Source organism: Anabas testudineus, chromosome 9, assembly GCF_900324465.2.
Source record: "Anabas testudineus chromosome 9, fAnaTes1.2, whole genome shotgun sequence".
NCBI lineage: Eukaryota > Metazoa > Chordata > Actinopteri > Anabantiformes > Anabantidae > Anabas > Anabas testudineus.
The window spans coordinates 18,531,410-18,544,784 of NC_046618.1; the positions used below are offsets into that span (position 1 = coordinate 18,531,410).

Below are 13,375 nucleotides of genomic sequence, written 5' to 3' on the forward strand. Positions count from 1 at the left end.
TGTGAACGCACTGTTTTCAATGGTGCAGTGCTGTTAACAATCCACATGGTGGCAGCTTTGACATACGTAATGATGATCTGCCTATCATCCTTGTTTTCACCGCAACTTCACCTAAATTTGAAGGCTTTAAAACATGTTGTTTTCTACATGTGCAGGTCACAAAGATCTTATGAATATGGACGATGACATTTGCATTTTATTTTTGTTGAAAATAAAATAGAGGTGTGGTTGTTCAGTACTTAATTTGGGAATAAAATATATGTGTCATTTATACTTGAGTTTATTACAATATTATGAACAGTTTAACATATTTAGATTATTCTCTTCTCTTCTAAAGAATCACACCCCACAAGATATGACCCCCCACAGATCCCTGATCTTAACATCATGGATTTACCCATAAGCTGTATGTCAGTGATTTTCATTGGACTCAATTCAACTGATGGCAACATTTAGACGAGACAAACTGCTGCGTCCTCATAATCATGTTTGAACTAATTTCTTATTGTTGCCTCATCTCAGAAAGGAAATGCTGATTGAAATACAGAATCGTTTTCATTCTTTTGAAACACTACCCTGACATGATGCAATTTCTACACAGAGCCTGGAAACATGATTAGAGCATATGTAGCTCAAAGCTTTGCACAGCACACAGGATGTTACTGACTGTGGTGTAGGTAGTTTACACGAACAGCAGGTGGCGGTGTGGGGCCATAAACTACTAACCACAGAAGAAGACTGCTCACTGCTAGGTTAGCTAGCAGTAGCAAGCTAGCAGTTGCAAGTTTAGTTTAACGTGAGAAACAAAATGTTTCTGCGGACAGTCAGACCGTGGGTGCTTCGTTGCCGGACTGTACCTGTGGCCTGCACAAGGCCTTACTATGCTGATAAAGTCGCTCGACTTGGTTCTGAGCCGGACAAACAATCTTCTGAATTTCAGGTAGGTTAGCTTGTTGCTAACGTCAGCTAGCACTGTACTGTAGCGTCACGTCACTTGCTGCTAATGTCAACGTTGACTCTCAACCATCGATACGTGATCTGTCAACTAGCTGAGAAGAGGTTTCTCAAAACAGCAGCGGTCAGATCATGTTGCAGTGCGTGTGGAGTATAGTTGGTTTAATCCTTCATCTACACAGGAGCTAATTCTGGCCACTTGTCTGGCTAAAAGAGGTCAAAGCCTTGAGCTTTCACCTCTGCAGCCTGACAGCTGCCTTCATCACTTTTCCTGCAGGTTTCAGCAGCTAAACTGAGCGTTTGCTCTATATAACATAACTAAATAATAAATGCTAAGACTTCTGCTGGTTATGAATTCCGCCAGCTCATGTTATTGGGATAAAATTGCACATTTCTTTGCATCACAATCATCTTTTAGAGTTAAGACATTGAACAGCTGCGTCTGTGCTGCACAGATCAGGTTCAAATTGTAATACATAGCACAGTTACAGTTTTGTTTTTCCATTTGTATGTGTACTTAATTAAATTAATTTGAGGGAATTAGCGAGATTTCCTTCTTTTCTGTTAAAATAAATAAAATATGTAATTTGCAAATTACATATTTTCAAAACAATCACTTAGACAGCAGCAGTGCTTATTACTAAAACAACAATAAAATATAGAAAAAACATTAGGGCCAAGGTAGGATAAAATGCAATCTATTTGTATTATTATTAGGGGTTTTATGCAGTTTTAGGTAACAGATCACAAATTAATTCTCACTGAAGCAACGCCAAAAAACCTCACTGGGTGGCACTACAGACATATTATCTGTGTGTTAAGAGTGTGGAGATGAAGGCAGCATGGTGAGGGAGTGTTTAGTACTCCCACATCGCAGCATGAATGTTCTGGGTTCATAACTGTTGACCAGCCGTTGAATTTCTGTGTAGATATTCTCTCTTCACCTGTGTGGGTTTCCTTTGGTTGCTCCAATTTCCTCCTACAATCCAAAAGCACACACTTTATTAATTGGTGACTCTGAATTCACCCTGTAGTTGTGAATGTGAGCGTTAATCATAACGTAATCGTTGTTCCCTATCCCTTTAATGGGATAAGCAGTAAAGATAATGAATCAAATCAGTGGTACTGCAGCCAGGTTCTTGACCTTTTTCACTTCCTCTTGACAACCGCAGTTTGATAACAGTGTATTCAGGAGGTAGTAAACTTCTGAAAGGCAAATGATCTAGTAGCTGACCTTAACGGTTTAATTAGTCTATTATCATAATTTTTTCCTTTTTTGTAATGGAAAATTGCTGCCATGATGCTCACCCACTCAGACATTAATTGGGTGTTATTACAAGCTCCAAATACCAGGTGCTTCAAGTTAAAGACACTGGTCTTTGACTAAATATTAACAATGTGTTTCTGTTATTAGCAGAATAAAGAGATAAGCAATTAATACACAAATTCAAGTGTATGTGAAACTCTCTGCTGTGCAAAACATTATGTTTCTGTTTTGTCATTATGGGGAACTCAGCATAGCTTGATGCAAAATGTTAATTAGATTCATTAAAAATAAAAAAAGTGAAGGTAATGATTTCTTTCTTTTCTTTTTTTTACCAGCCTGTTTGTATTAAGTTACAGCAGCCAACTTTACCTATCTCGTTATATTTGTCTTTTCTTATTTTTCAGGAGAATTATGAGCGAATGCAAATTCTTGTTGATCAACTGAAATGCCGGACAGAGAAGATAAAATTAGGTAGGTGTGAATGCATGATGGATTATTCACTAAACTAAGTTCTTCCCTCTTCCATCCTATTTCAACAGTGCACATTAGTGTCAGTGTTCAGTCAATCTGGATGAAACACTTCTGAGGAAATTTGTCTGCACACTCCTGTCTGTTCTAACTAATTTAAAAGTTTCATGGGCCTGTTCTCACACGTACAAATACCGTTTAGTGAATTGCCTAATAATAACAAATGTCTCATTTTTAAGTCTTGGGTATAGATCTAAGTAGGGCTAGATTTGTAGTTTGGTTTAGGATCTACACTCTATCCATGCTAATCAGTCAAAAATCAACACTGTCCATAGAGTCACCATAATGTTTATTAATGTACTGTTTATTTTTATTAATGTAGGCGGGGGAGAAAAAGCCAGAAGACTTCATACGTCTCGTGGGAAACTCCTACCTAGAGAGCGTATAGACAGGCTGACGGATCCAGGGTAGTATCATTTACTTGCACCTTTGGTTTTGAATTTTAAAATCATGGCTGACTCATAGCCAGCAGGCCAGAGGAATAAAATTTGTAGTGCTCAGGTTTGACGTCATTACTCAGGCATGGTGCAGATACTTCTAATATCTGATGCTGTACACATTTTCTTGTAACCAAGAGCAAAGAATGGAAGAGAACATTACTGCCAGATTACTGTGGACCCCTAAAATTGCCATATGCTTAAAACACTACATGCATAAAACACTGAACACAATATAAACATACCAACATACATTTTAAGCAAGTCCACTTTAACTTTCCATTTTAAAATTAACTGTCTAACATGATTATTTTTATTTCTTTTTTGTAGAACCCCCTTCTTGGAATTCTCACAGTTTGCAGGATATGAATTGTATGGAAAAGAGGAAGTCCCAGCAGGCGGTATAATTACAGGGATTGGGCGTGTTTCAGGGTAGGTGTTACCTGCTTAACTGTGTGGAAGTAATTAACACATGTATAAGTATGGGACTACTGCAATGCTTTGTGAGAGTTGGACCTTCGTATTAGGACCTTCTGAATGTTTTGTGACTTGTAGTGTGCAGGCATCACTTTTTTATTAACATCTGTTAATCTTTCACAGATTAATCCAATGAATTGTATTTTCTTTTTCTACATTTAAAGTGGTGGAGTTTGTGATAATTACATGGCTTGTTAATTTAATTGTAGCGATTTGTAATTGGCTTTTGTTTAATTTCTATTCTCACAGTTTTTCAGTTCACTGCTCAAAGTGCATAATATCAATATAATATATTTTTTACCTTTCATAGGGTGGAATGTGTTATTGTTGCAAATGATGCCACTGTCAAAGGGGGAACATACTACCCAATTACAGTGAAGAAACACCTTCGTGCACAAGAGATAGCAAAGGAGAACCACTTGCCTTGCATTTACTTAGGTGAGTAGTTCGGTATTTGTAAAAGTTTTTTGTATTGTGTTGTATTGTATTTTACGGCTAAAGCAAGGATGATTTACCTACCATTGAAGGAAAAACTGAAATAACTTTTCAATTCTATCACCAGAATTAAAAGTATACATGAGATAAATAGGAATATGTAATATCAGCTCTCTTAAATGAGCATTTACACAGTAGTTTATTCAATCTACTAACTTGGTCAAAGATGCCAGTGGGAAAAATACAGATGACATATTAAGAATAATCATGAGTTCTCTAAATATCCTGATATTCTTCTTTTTCTCAGTGGATTCTGGAGGAGCAAATTTACCGAGACAGGCAGACGTCTTTCCAGACAGGGATCACTTTGGGCGCATCTTCTACAACCAGGCCACACTGTCATCAGAGGGAATAGCACAGGTGAAGTTTATGTTTGGTTGATAATAATTAGTTTGTCTCCTCTCAGTCACTGTCTTCTAACATAGCTTATTGGTGTTATCTTGGAAAGTATAATAATTATAATATAATATAAGTATAATATAATAATAATATTATACTTAAATTATTAATTATTCTAAACGGTGTTCCCTTGATACCTTTGATTTCCACAGAACCCGCGGTTCTTTGGAAAAAGGGAAGGTTTGTCTGAAAAATGATAACAGAGAACAAAGATAAAGGGAGGTACATTTAAATGAGCTGCACTGCTGTACGTTATTTGTCTTTTCATTATCTCTAAGCAACTGAAATCCATCTTGGTATTGACTGTTGTAGAAGAGATATCCATGTATTTGAATACAAAACAAAAGCAAGGATGTTTGGGTGAGAGCGGATAAATGCGATGGGTGCTGTAGAGAACTCAGGTCTTGCACTCACATCTCCCCAGGAGATAAACACAGCTGAATATGTACATAGATCTTCACCAGCCAGAATGCCCATTAATTCATGCTTTGGGGCTTTTTCTTCTGTGGCATCTCTTCTTTTTTGAGTTTGTTTTTCCTAACCATGTTTAGCGTTACTGCCAGATTTACCACTCGATTGCTGTATTACAAATTAAAATTCAAGGACCCGAAGCACTGAGAATACAAAAGTGCCTGTAAAGGCAGGCGCATGATACAGTTTAGAATCTGAAGAGTGAATCTGAATTCATACTTAATCAATCAAGTGTGAAGGTACAAACTATTGAAGCTAAGTGGTCCTTAGAGTAAATGGGTTACATTATTGTTGATGCACATTTAATACACAGTCTTTCATTTGATGTTAGAGCTTTTCTTCCTTGCCAGTGCAGTTCGTTGATCCTTAATGTTGCACACTTTTTTTTCACTCTTTCAGATTGCTGTTGTGATGGGCTCTTGCACTGCTGGAGGAGCGTATGTACCAGCTATGGCAGATGAAAGCATCATTGTGCGCAAGCAAGGAACCATTTTCCTCGGAGGGCCTCCACTGGTTTGCTAATATTCCATTACAGTCATAATGAGCATAACTTTAAACACTAGATGTCTCTTTCCAGTGGCATATCATTTTAGGTGTTTTGACTTTATAATGAAGCGGTGTCTATTGTTTCAGTTTGTTTTGAGAAACTTTGTCTTGACAGGTCAAAGCTGCCACAGGGGAAGAAGTTTCTGCAGAGGATCTTGGTGGTGCTGATCTTCACTGCAAGTATGAAATTTTCTTGTCCTTGTTTTAACAAAACAAAATTTGCAAAATGCCTTTAAAGCATTTTTACAGATTTAAGCAGTATTTTTGGACAAACAAATTCATACTGCAATTGTTTATTAAGGGAATTTTATACATTGGAAATTCAGAGTGATTGATTTGTTGCCTATTTTACAGAAAATCTGGTGTGACAGATCACTATGCTTTGGACGATAACCATGCGCTCCATTTGGCAAGAAAGACAGTGCGAAGCCTAAACTACAGGAAAAATATTGAGGCAAGCCCGACACAAATTATCACCAATAATGATATTATATTGTTGATCAAATTATTGTGTGTGCACTTTCCGTTGATGATGTTCCTTAAACTCTTCAGGTCACCACAGAACCTACTGAAGCTCCTCTATACCCTGCAGATGAACTTTATGGCATAGTCGGAGATAACTTGAAACGCACCTTTGATGTCAAAGAGGTATTTTTCCACTTCCCGCTTACAAATCAGATTCAGATTGATAAAAGGTTACAGGCTGTACATGCCTCTTTTTTTCCAGAAGTGTTTGAACATGGCACCACTATTATCTAAAGCTTTTCAACAACATGTTTTTGTTACTACTACATAGTAGTAACAAAAACATCATCAGTTTAAAATCAGTGATGTTACTTTGCCATGATTGTACCCCTGTTCAATGTGCATTAAGCAGAGCAATAATTAAAGCGTTAGTTAAAGCAGATTTATCAGCTGTCAGAAAAGAAGACTTATAGAACATAGAAACACTGCGCTCTACTCTTTTACAGTTCATTTATCAGGAGTTGAGTCATCGTTTTTGTTCCCTCTGACAGGGCTTACCAGAGATTCTCATTTGGTGTAAAGCCTATGCCTTTGATTGTTGATGTAAACCCAGGAGCAAGAATTACTGCTAACTCTAAGATGTCACACTTTGTAGTGTAGAGCAGTATTGGCAGTCCATTTAAGATGCAACTGACAGGAGTTTTTCAACCCTAACAGCCTTTTTCAACACAGTGCACCCACAACTAACTCACTTGGTACACAAGTTGGCTCTGTTTTTTTCACCAGTTTAGTTGTTGGCTTTTATAACTTTGTCAAATTTATTTGATGGCAGGTCATAGCTAGAATTGTGGATGGCAGTAAATTTGACGAGTTCAAGGCTTTCTATGGAGACACACTTGTTACAGGTATGTAAATAATTATTTTCCCATTTCTGGAGCACAAAGAAATGTGACTGTTTTTTTCTCTCAGCTGGAGTATGGCAACCTCACCCTTTGATTTCTGATATCTACTTCTTCAGGATTTGCAAGAATATTTGGTTACCCTGTTGGCATTATTGGCAACAATGGTGTCTTGTTTTCAGAGTCTGCGAAAAAGGTAAATATTCTTTATACTGACAAATTATTGACATGTTAAAGGTGTTTTCTACATTATATTTCTAAGACCTGTGTACATACAGAGGTTTAAATATGTGCTAACAAAACTAACAAAAAGTTCAGACTGTGCACAATTTGTGTAACTTTTGTGAACACAAACTGCGTTCAGGCTGTATAAAAAGCAAAGTCTCATCAGAGAGTGAGTGAACATTTTACTGGTTATGTGCTTCTGAAAATGTCAAGGACTTAATCAAAAATACTAAAACAGTTCAGATAGCATGCTCCACAGAGATTTGCTGCTTACCAATGTTTCTGTCTTGAGGGGTTTTATTCTTCATAGATGGTTTGTACTGACCCTTCACTGTCAAACCACAGAGTTTCTTTCACACAATAAGCTCACAAATTGGACTTGTCTGGACCATCTCATGAGCACTCTGATGAATGGCTTTGTAATAACATAGCATTCAGAAACCATGGACAAGGGACAATCATAATTTTCATTTAGTGTAATTCACTTAATTTGTGAGCCAATCAGCCATGAACGGAGCTGAACTTTACACAGGCTTAGGAAAGATGAGGAGCTGAATTTGTGATTATAGAGTAATAAGTTTTTCAAACACATTTTGAATTAGATTACAAGCTTGAGCTGGAGAGCTTTTTTTTTAGTTATTTTTTTTATGTGTGATCTCAATATGACAGTATGAGCACTGGTTATCAGATAAATGTAATTACTGTTGAAAGGGACTGACACAGAGATGTGGAACAGACAAGCTTGCAGAGCATATCCAAGAAATATCAATACAGCACCTGCATTTCAAGATGCTTTTTTGAGACATGTTGTCATCACTTAAGACATGCCCAGGCTTCTGTTATGGTAACTGTTAAATTGCCAACAGCTTTTACAGGCGTTTGTGTTTGTGAAAAGGAGAACCAGCATAGAAAAGATTAGATTTCTGCTGTTATTCACACATTTGGGAGCAAACTGATGGATCATTTTTCACCAAGTGACAGTTTCTAATAGGCATCCATCTTTCTCATTGTCTCTGGCTTCTATTTACACTTTGGAGTGCAAGGCATGCTGCTTCACAGAAAGAAAGCCAGTAGAAGTAACTGCCAAAATAAAGAAAACACCTGAGTAATTCAGCAATACAAAATATATGGAAATGAGGCGTCTCTTCACGGCGCGCAGCCTTTGTGCTCGTTTGCCTGTGCAGTCGCTTCTGGCAGCTCTGTGTTGTGCTGCAATTTCTTGGCGAAATTGAAGACCATTCGGCTTCTTCGTATTCAATGCATAGTCTAGCAAGTACAAAGCCATTGTGAAGCCAGATGACCTCCCTCCCAACCAGACTGGTTTTGTCTGTGATCACAAGACACACTCTTAGAGAGTGGTTTATGAACATGAAGAACTTGTGAATTTTAGCCTGTATTTCTTTTGTTTACTAGATGTCTTACAAATTGCTCACTTAAGGAGTTAAGGCAACATTTTGCAAGTTCCCAGCTATTTGTGAAACCACAATATCAACAAGAAATCCAGACAGCCTAGTCTCAGTGTGCAGTCACCCAGAGAACCTCAAATAGTTCACTTTGTACCCTTGTGTGCTTTGAATATATTCATGTACATATTTACACAGGTGTTTCTGTTGACAGTCCATTTAATAGTGTATATTGTTTATATATTGAGATCCCAAGATAAATAAATGATAACCAGCCTGTCGTTTTAATGTAAGGTAGAGATAGTAGACATCTGTATATTTTCCCCTGCGCAGTTTTTCTTCAATGTTGCACCAGATTTATTGAATACCCCGCTTCTTTCTAGGGAACGCATTTCATCGAATTATGTTGCCAACGAAACATTCCGCTTATTTTTCTCCAAAACATAACAGGTCAGTGGGAGTTCTTAATATCTGAGGTTTTGTGGTTGTTGACATCTAAGACTTTATTCTGTGGCACAGTTGTTGCTTTCTCTTGTTTCCTTTGTTATATTTTCTTTCACTTCTGTCAGACGATCATCTATTTATCTATTCATGATTTATTTTTAACCCACACAGACTTACTCCCTTGAGTTGATAACACATACACACTTGCAAAGTCAACCCACTTTTTGTTTGCAATCTCTTCTCTCCATCTCAGGCTTCATGGTGGGTAGAGAGTATGAAGCAGGAGGAATTGCCAAAGACGGAGCTAAGATGGTAACCGCAGTTGCCTGTGCCAAAGTACCCAAGATTACTGTTATCATTGGAGGCTCTTACGGTGCAGGAAACTATGGCATGTGCGGTAGAGCCTACAGGTATTAAGAAAGTCATCAGTGGTTTGTGTTGAAAGAAAAGAAAGCACCAGCAAAATTGGAGATGAACAAAATGAAAGTCTGGCCATGACCTGTCACAAGATTATGTAGATCTTATCTGTGCCTCAAATGTTTGGAGAAAGTTTGAGTGTACTGTTCAGGCTGTAGAGTTTGTGGGACAATAAAAATAAATGCAGCAGAACCAGAGAGATGTTTCCCCAACTGACCCTATTTAAAATGTATCACTTATGGTAATTTATATGTTTTCCTTAAGGGGCAATTTTGGATCCACAAAGAACATAACACAACTTTTACAATGGAGTAGTAATAGTACTACTGGTTGATTGTATTTTTTTGGACAATGTATGCTGTGACTTTTTGGGTTAGTGTTACCTAAGTACTCAGCCTGTCCTCTTTAAACAATGCTTAACTGCAGTTGTGATTTGTTTAGGTGCATATTCTGGCACAGCCAACACAAGCAAAATGAGATTTCCGTGTTCTTTGTCTCACAGCCCTCAGTTCTTGTACATGTGGCCAAATTCTCGAATCTCAGTAATGGGTGGTGAGCAGGCAGCCACCGTCCTGGCTACCATCGCTAAGGATCAGAGGGCACGTGAGGGAAAAGAGGTAATGATTCATATTAATCTTCCCATCTGTGCTTTACTGGAAAGGCTTAAATTAGCTTTGGTGAGTTTGCTGCCAAAAGCATAAACATTATGAAAGACGCATTTCTTTCAGTAATGGTTTGACATGGCACTTATACAAAGATAAAATTCTATCAGTGTTAAGTGTCACAGTGATGATTTATCCTGAATAGTGCAGTCATCAAATGGCTGTAATTAAACTGTGTCAGGTATGCTGTTACGGGTGTATTAAGAGTGCATAAATAGCTTCAGATCGACACCTCACATCATTGCTCCCATTGTAGGCATTTCAAGCCGTGATGTTAAAGATGGCTCAACCGTATCTAGCAATAAAAATCTAATTATGGGTTATTTGTTTTAATACATTTTAAATTTATTTTATTTTACTTGTACTTACTCACATTTTAACACTGATTAAAAGCTATGAGCCTTTTCTAGATGTAGTCAGGAGTACCATGCAAAACTAAATTGCTCACTCATTTCTGCTGCCATCACAAAGATCAGTAGTTAGTGCTTCTTTATCTTGTGTGACGTGACATATTTCCTTTTGACGGGATTGGATATCGCTATGAATAAACTCCAACCAAACAAAAGTTTTGCTAAACACTCACCTGTGACCAAACAATGCACTCAGGGTTAGCTTGTAGCAAATTTAAATTCGTAGGATAAATGATATGCTCCTCAGTTCAACGTGGGTACATTTTGACAGGAAAAAAAGATGGGTAAACAATTCCTGTATTGCCTGTATGATGGGATTAGTTGAGGAAATGGCTTTGCATTGGATCTTAGAAAATGGTTTTGTTTTACTGCCTTTAATGATAAAATGTGCACTTGATAGCTTTTTGGTCTTCAAAAACTGATGCAGTCTGATGCAACCGTCCTGCAATAAATCATAACTTTATGGAGGTTATAATAATCATTATAGTTTTTTTAGGCACTTTAGTTCCTTCGCAGAGTTACTTTAGCAAACCCACTATTTCTTTTGTTTCACTGATTTATTCACAGTTCACAGCAGAGCAGGAAGCTGCAATGAAGGCACCAATAGTGCAGCGGTTTGAAGAGGAAGGCAGCCCGTACTACGCCAGCGCCAGGCAAGTTATGACTGAGGCACTGGATATTAGTATTTCCATTTCCTCTCCAAAAGAGATACTAACATGCAGTTTATAATGTCAGAATGTCAAAGCAGTGTTGTGCAATGGTGCCGAGAGGAAATGTTCTCTTGTTTTGCTATATAGGAATGGACAGAGGTGGATTGCAAAGAGGCCACCAGCATTGGCTATGCAATCAATCAATACTTAGTGTGATGCTGCTTTTCTAAGAGCTGAGAGACTACGGGGAAGAGTCTTCATGCATGAGGAGGGTTTCTGTGATGTGTTTCATGTGTATTTAATCTCCATTACACGTCGTGGTGTTTTGCTAATCTGAACCATCTTTGCTTTTCATTAAGTCCTGAGGGCTTCTTTCATGCTGTATGTAGGCAGAGCACACAGCCTGAGCATACGTGGAGATCGTACAAACAACAATATAGTGGAAAATTGTGTGTTTATAATATTGTTTTTACATGATTCCAATTACTACAATTATCAATGCATATAAAAAAAGAGAATAATCAAGGTTCCCAAGGCACATGACATCAACAGGATTTCAGATATACAAATGCTAAAATGTGCAAGATGTCTAACAAGAAAAGTCTTGCCTGAAAGATGTCTCTATGTGGATGTCTCTATGAATAGAAGCTATTAACACATTTATTGTTGGGATTGTACAAACAGGAAATGGAGATACCAAGATGTTTTACAAAAAGCTCAGTAGTGTGTCAGTCAATAATGCATAAACCCATTTAAAACGAAATTGTTTAATGACTTTTGGCTGCAACAAGTAATTGTCGTAGCCATTAGAGCTACAAATTAGTCTATTTATAAATTAAGACATAAAAAAAGGAAACTATTATGAAAATCTGTGTCTTGACCACAAATAACATTTGCTGCTTCTAATTTGTCAAACGTTAAATCTCAAAAGTTACATTTTATTTTTAATTTTCATATTGTATCACAGATTAATTGATTTATTAACAGATAATAATCAGGTGATTAAATAATAAAGAAAACATAAGGTCCAGCCATCTGTACAGATAGGTTTATATTCTGTGGAAAGAAGTAAGAATATGTGTTTTGCTGTGAGAGGTTGCTGTGCGGCTGGATAGTGTAGTGGTAACATTGCCTTATGTACGAGAACTGGGTGCGGCTCCAGTAGGGGTCCTTAGGAAAGACCTCCTGTAACTTGTCAGTCACTTTGGACAAAAGAGTTTGACAAATGACTGAATGTAAATGTAAGAGGTTGTTGGTTTCTAATACACTAAGTTGTAATATTACTTTTAATTAAAATCGTGTATTGATGTATTGTGTAGAAGAGCTAGAATCATGGTGAGTGACAATGCTTTGATCTTAGTTGATGAAGGGAAATAAGATGCAGCTTCAACAAAGCAGATTTCAAAAAGGAAAACATCTCTACAAGTGTATTAGTAGATGACACAAAAACTTGACCCTCTGTTTTAGTGACAGCACGCTGATGTGTGATGCCACATCCAATAACAAAATTCTCTTTTATTTTTTACAGGCTGTGGGATGACGGGATTATCGATCCTGTGGACACCCGGATGGTTTTGGGACTGAGCCTCAGTGCAGCACTGAATGCACCAGTGAAGAGGACACGTTTTGGAGTGTTCAGGATGTAATTGTCATTTAGCTTTCACAGCTGTAGACCTACCAGAGTTATACTGTACTAGTTTTATATAGTTTTCTTTTGATGGGTTATCAGATTAAAACACAGGATAAAAACACTATACAACAAGAAGCTGAATCAAAGGAGTGAAATCTTCCTACCTTGAGGATGTGATGTTTGATTGAACTGTTGAGGGACGTTTCCATTGCTAAGTTGCGCCTTAACTGTTTCTATCTAACTGTACTTACGAAACTTTCCCTTGGTGGATGTGTTTTGTTTTTTTTGTTTTTTATTAAACAAAAATGGGAAAAGTGAAACCTGCTGTCTTTCTATTCAGGAGCATTACTGCTGCCGAGTGACAGAGCTACGAAAGAGAGGAATATCAGAGCAGTGATGTTCAGATGGGGGCGCTGTTTAGCCAGAAATAGTTAATATCTTACTGTAGTCTGTAGAGACAGTGGAAATGCCTTTAACATTTTTTCAAGCTAAATGAGTTTTATAACCTATAGTGGTGTTCTGGTATTGTGCAAATAGTGTGTTACAAATAGGTCTTAAACATTGTATGCTGCAGCCAGTGTCTGCTGTGTTGCGAA

The 13,375-nt window shown here is 37.5% G+C and overlaps 1 protein-coding gene across 1 annotated transcript; it reads left to right on the plus strand.

The window, feature by feature from the left end:
* Positions 1-724: 724 nt before the first annotated feature.
* mccc2 (methylcrotonoyl-CoA carboxylase 2 (beta)) lies at positions 725-13,099 on the plus strand. Its single transcript, XM_026343113.1, has 17 exons — positions 725-940; positions 2,626-2,692; positions 3,072-3,156; positions 3,517-3,618; positions 3,974-4,101; positions 4,406-4,518; positions 5,428-5,541; positions 5,690-5,754; positions 5,929-6,028; positions 6,127-6,222; positions 6,872-6,944; positions 7,058-7,134; positions 8,950-9,016; positions 9,264-9,420; positions 9,930-10,044; positions 11,067-11,152; positions 12,678-13,099. Exons 1-17 carry the CDS (start codon positions 809-811, stop codon positions 12,793-12,795), a joined length of 1,695 nt encoding a protein of 564 aa, XP_026198898.1. The 5' UTR covers positions 725-808; the 3' UTR covers positions 12,796-13,099.
* The last annotated feature ends 276 nt before the right edge of the window (positions 13,100-13,375 follow it).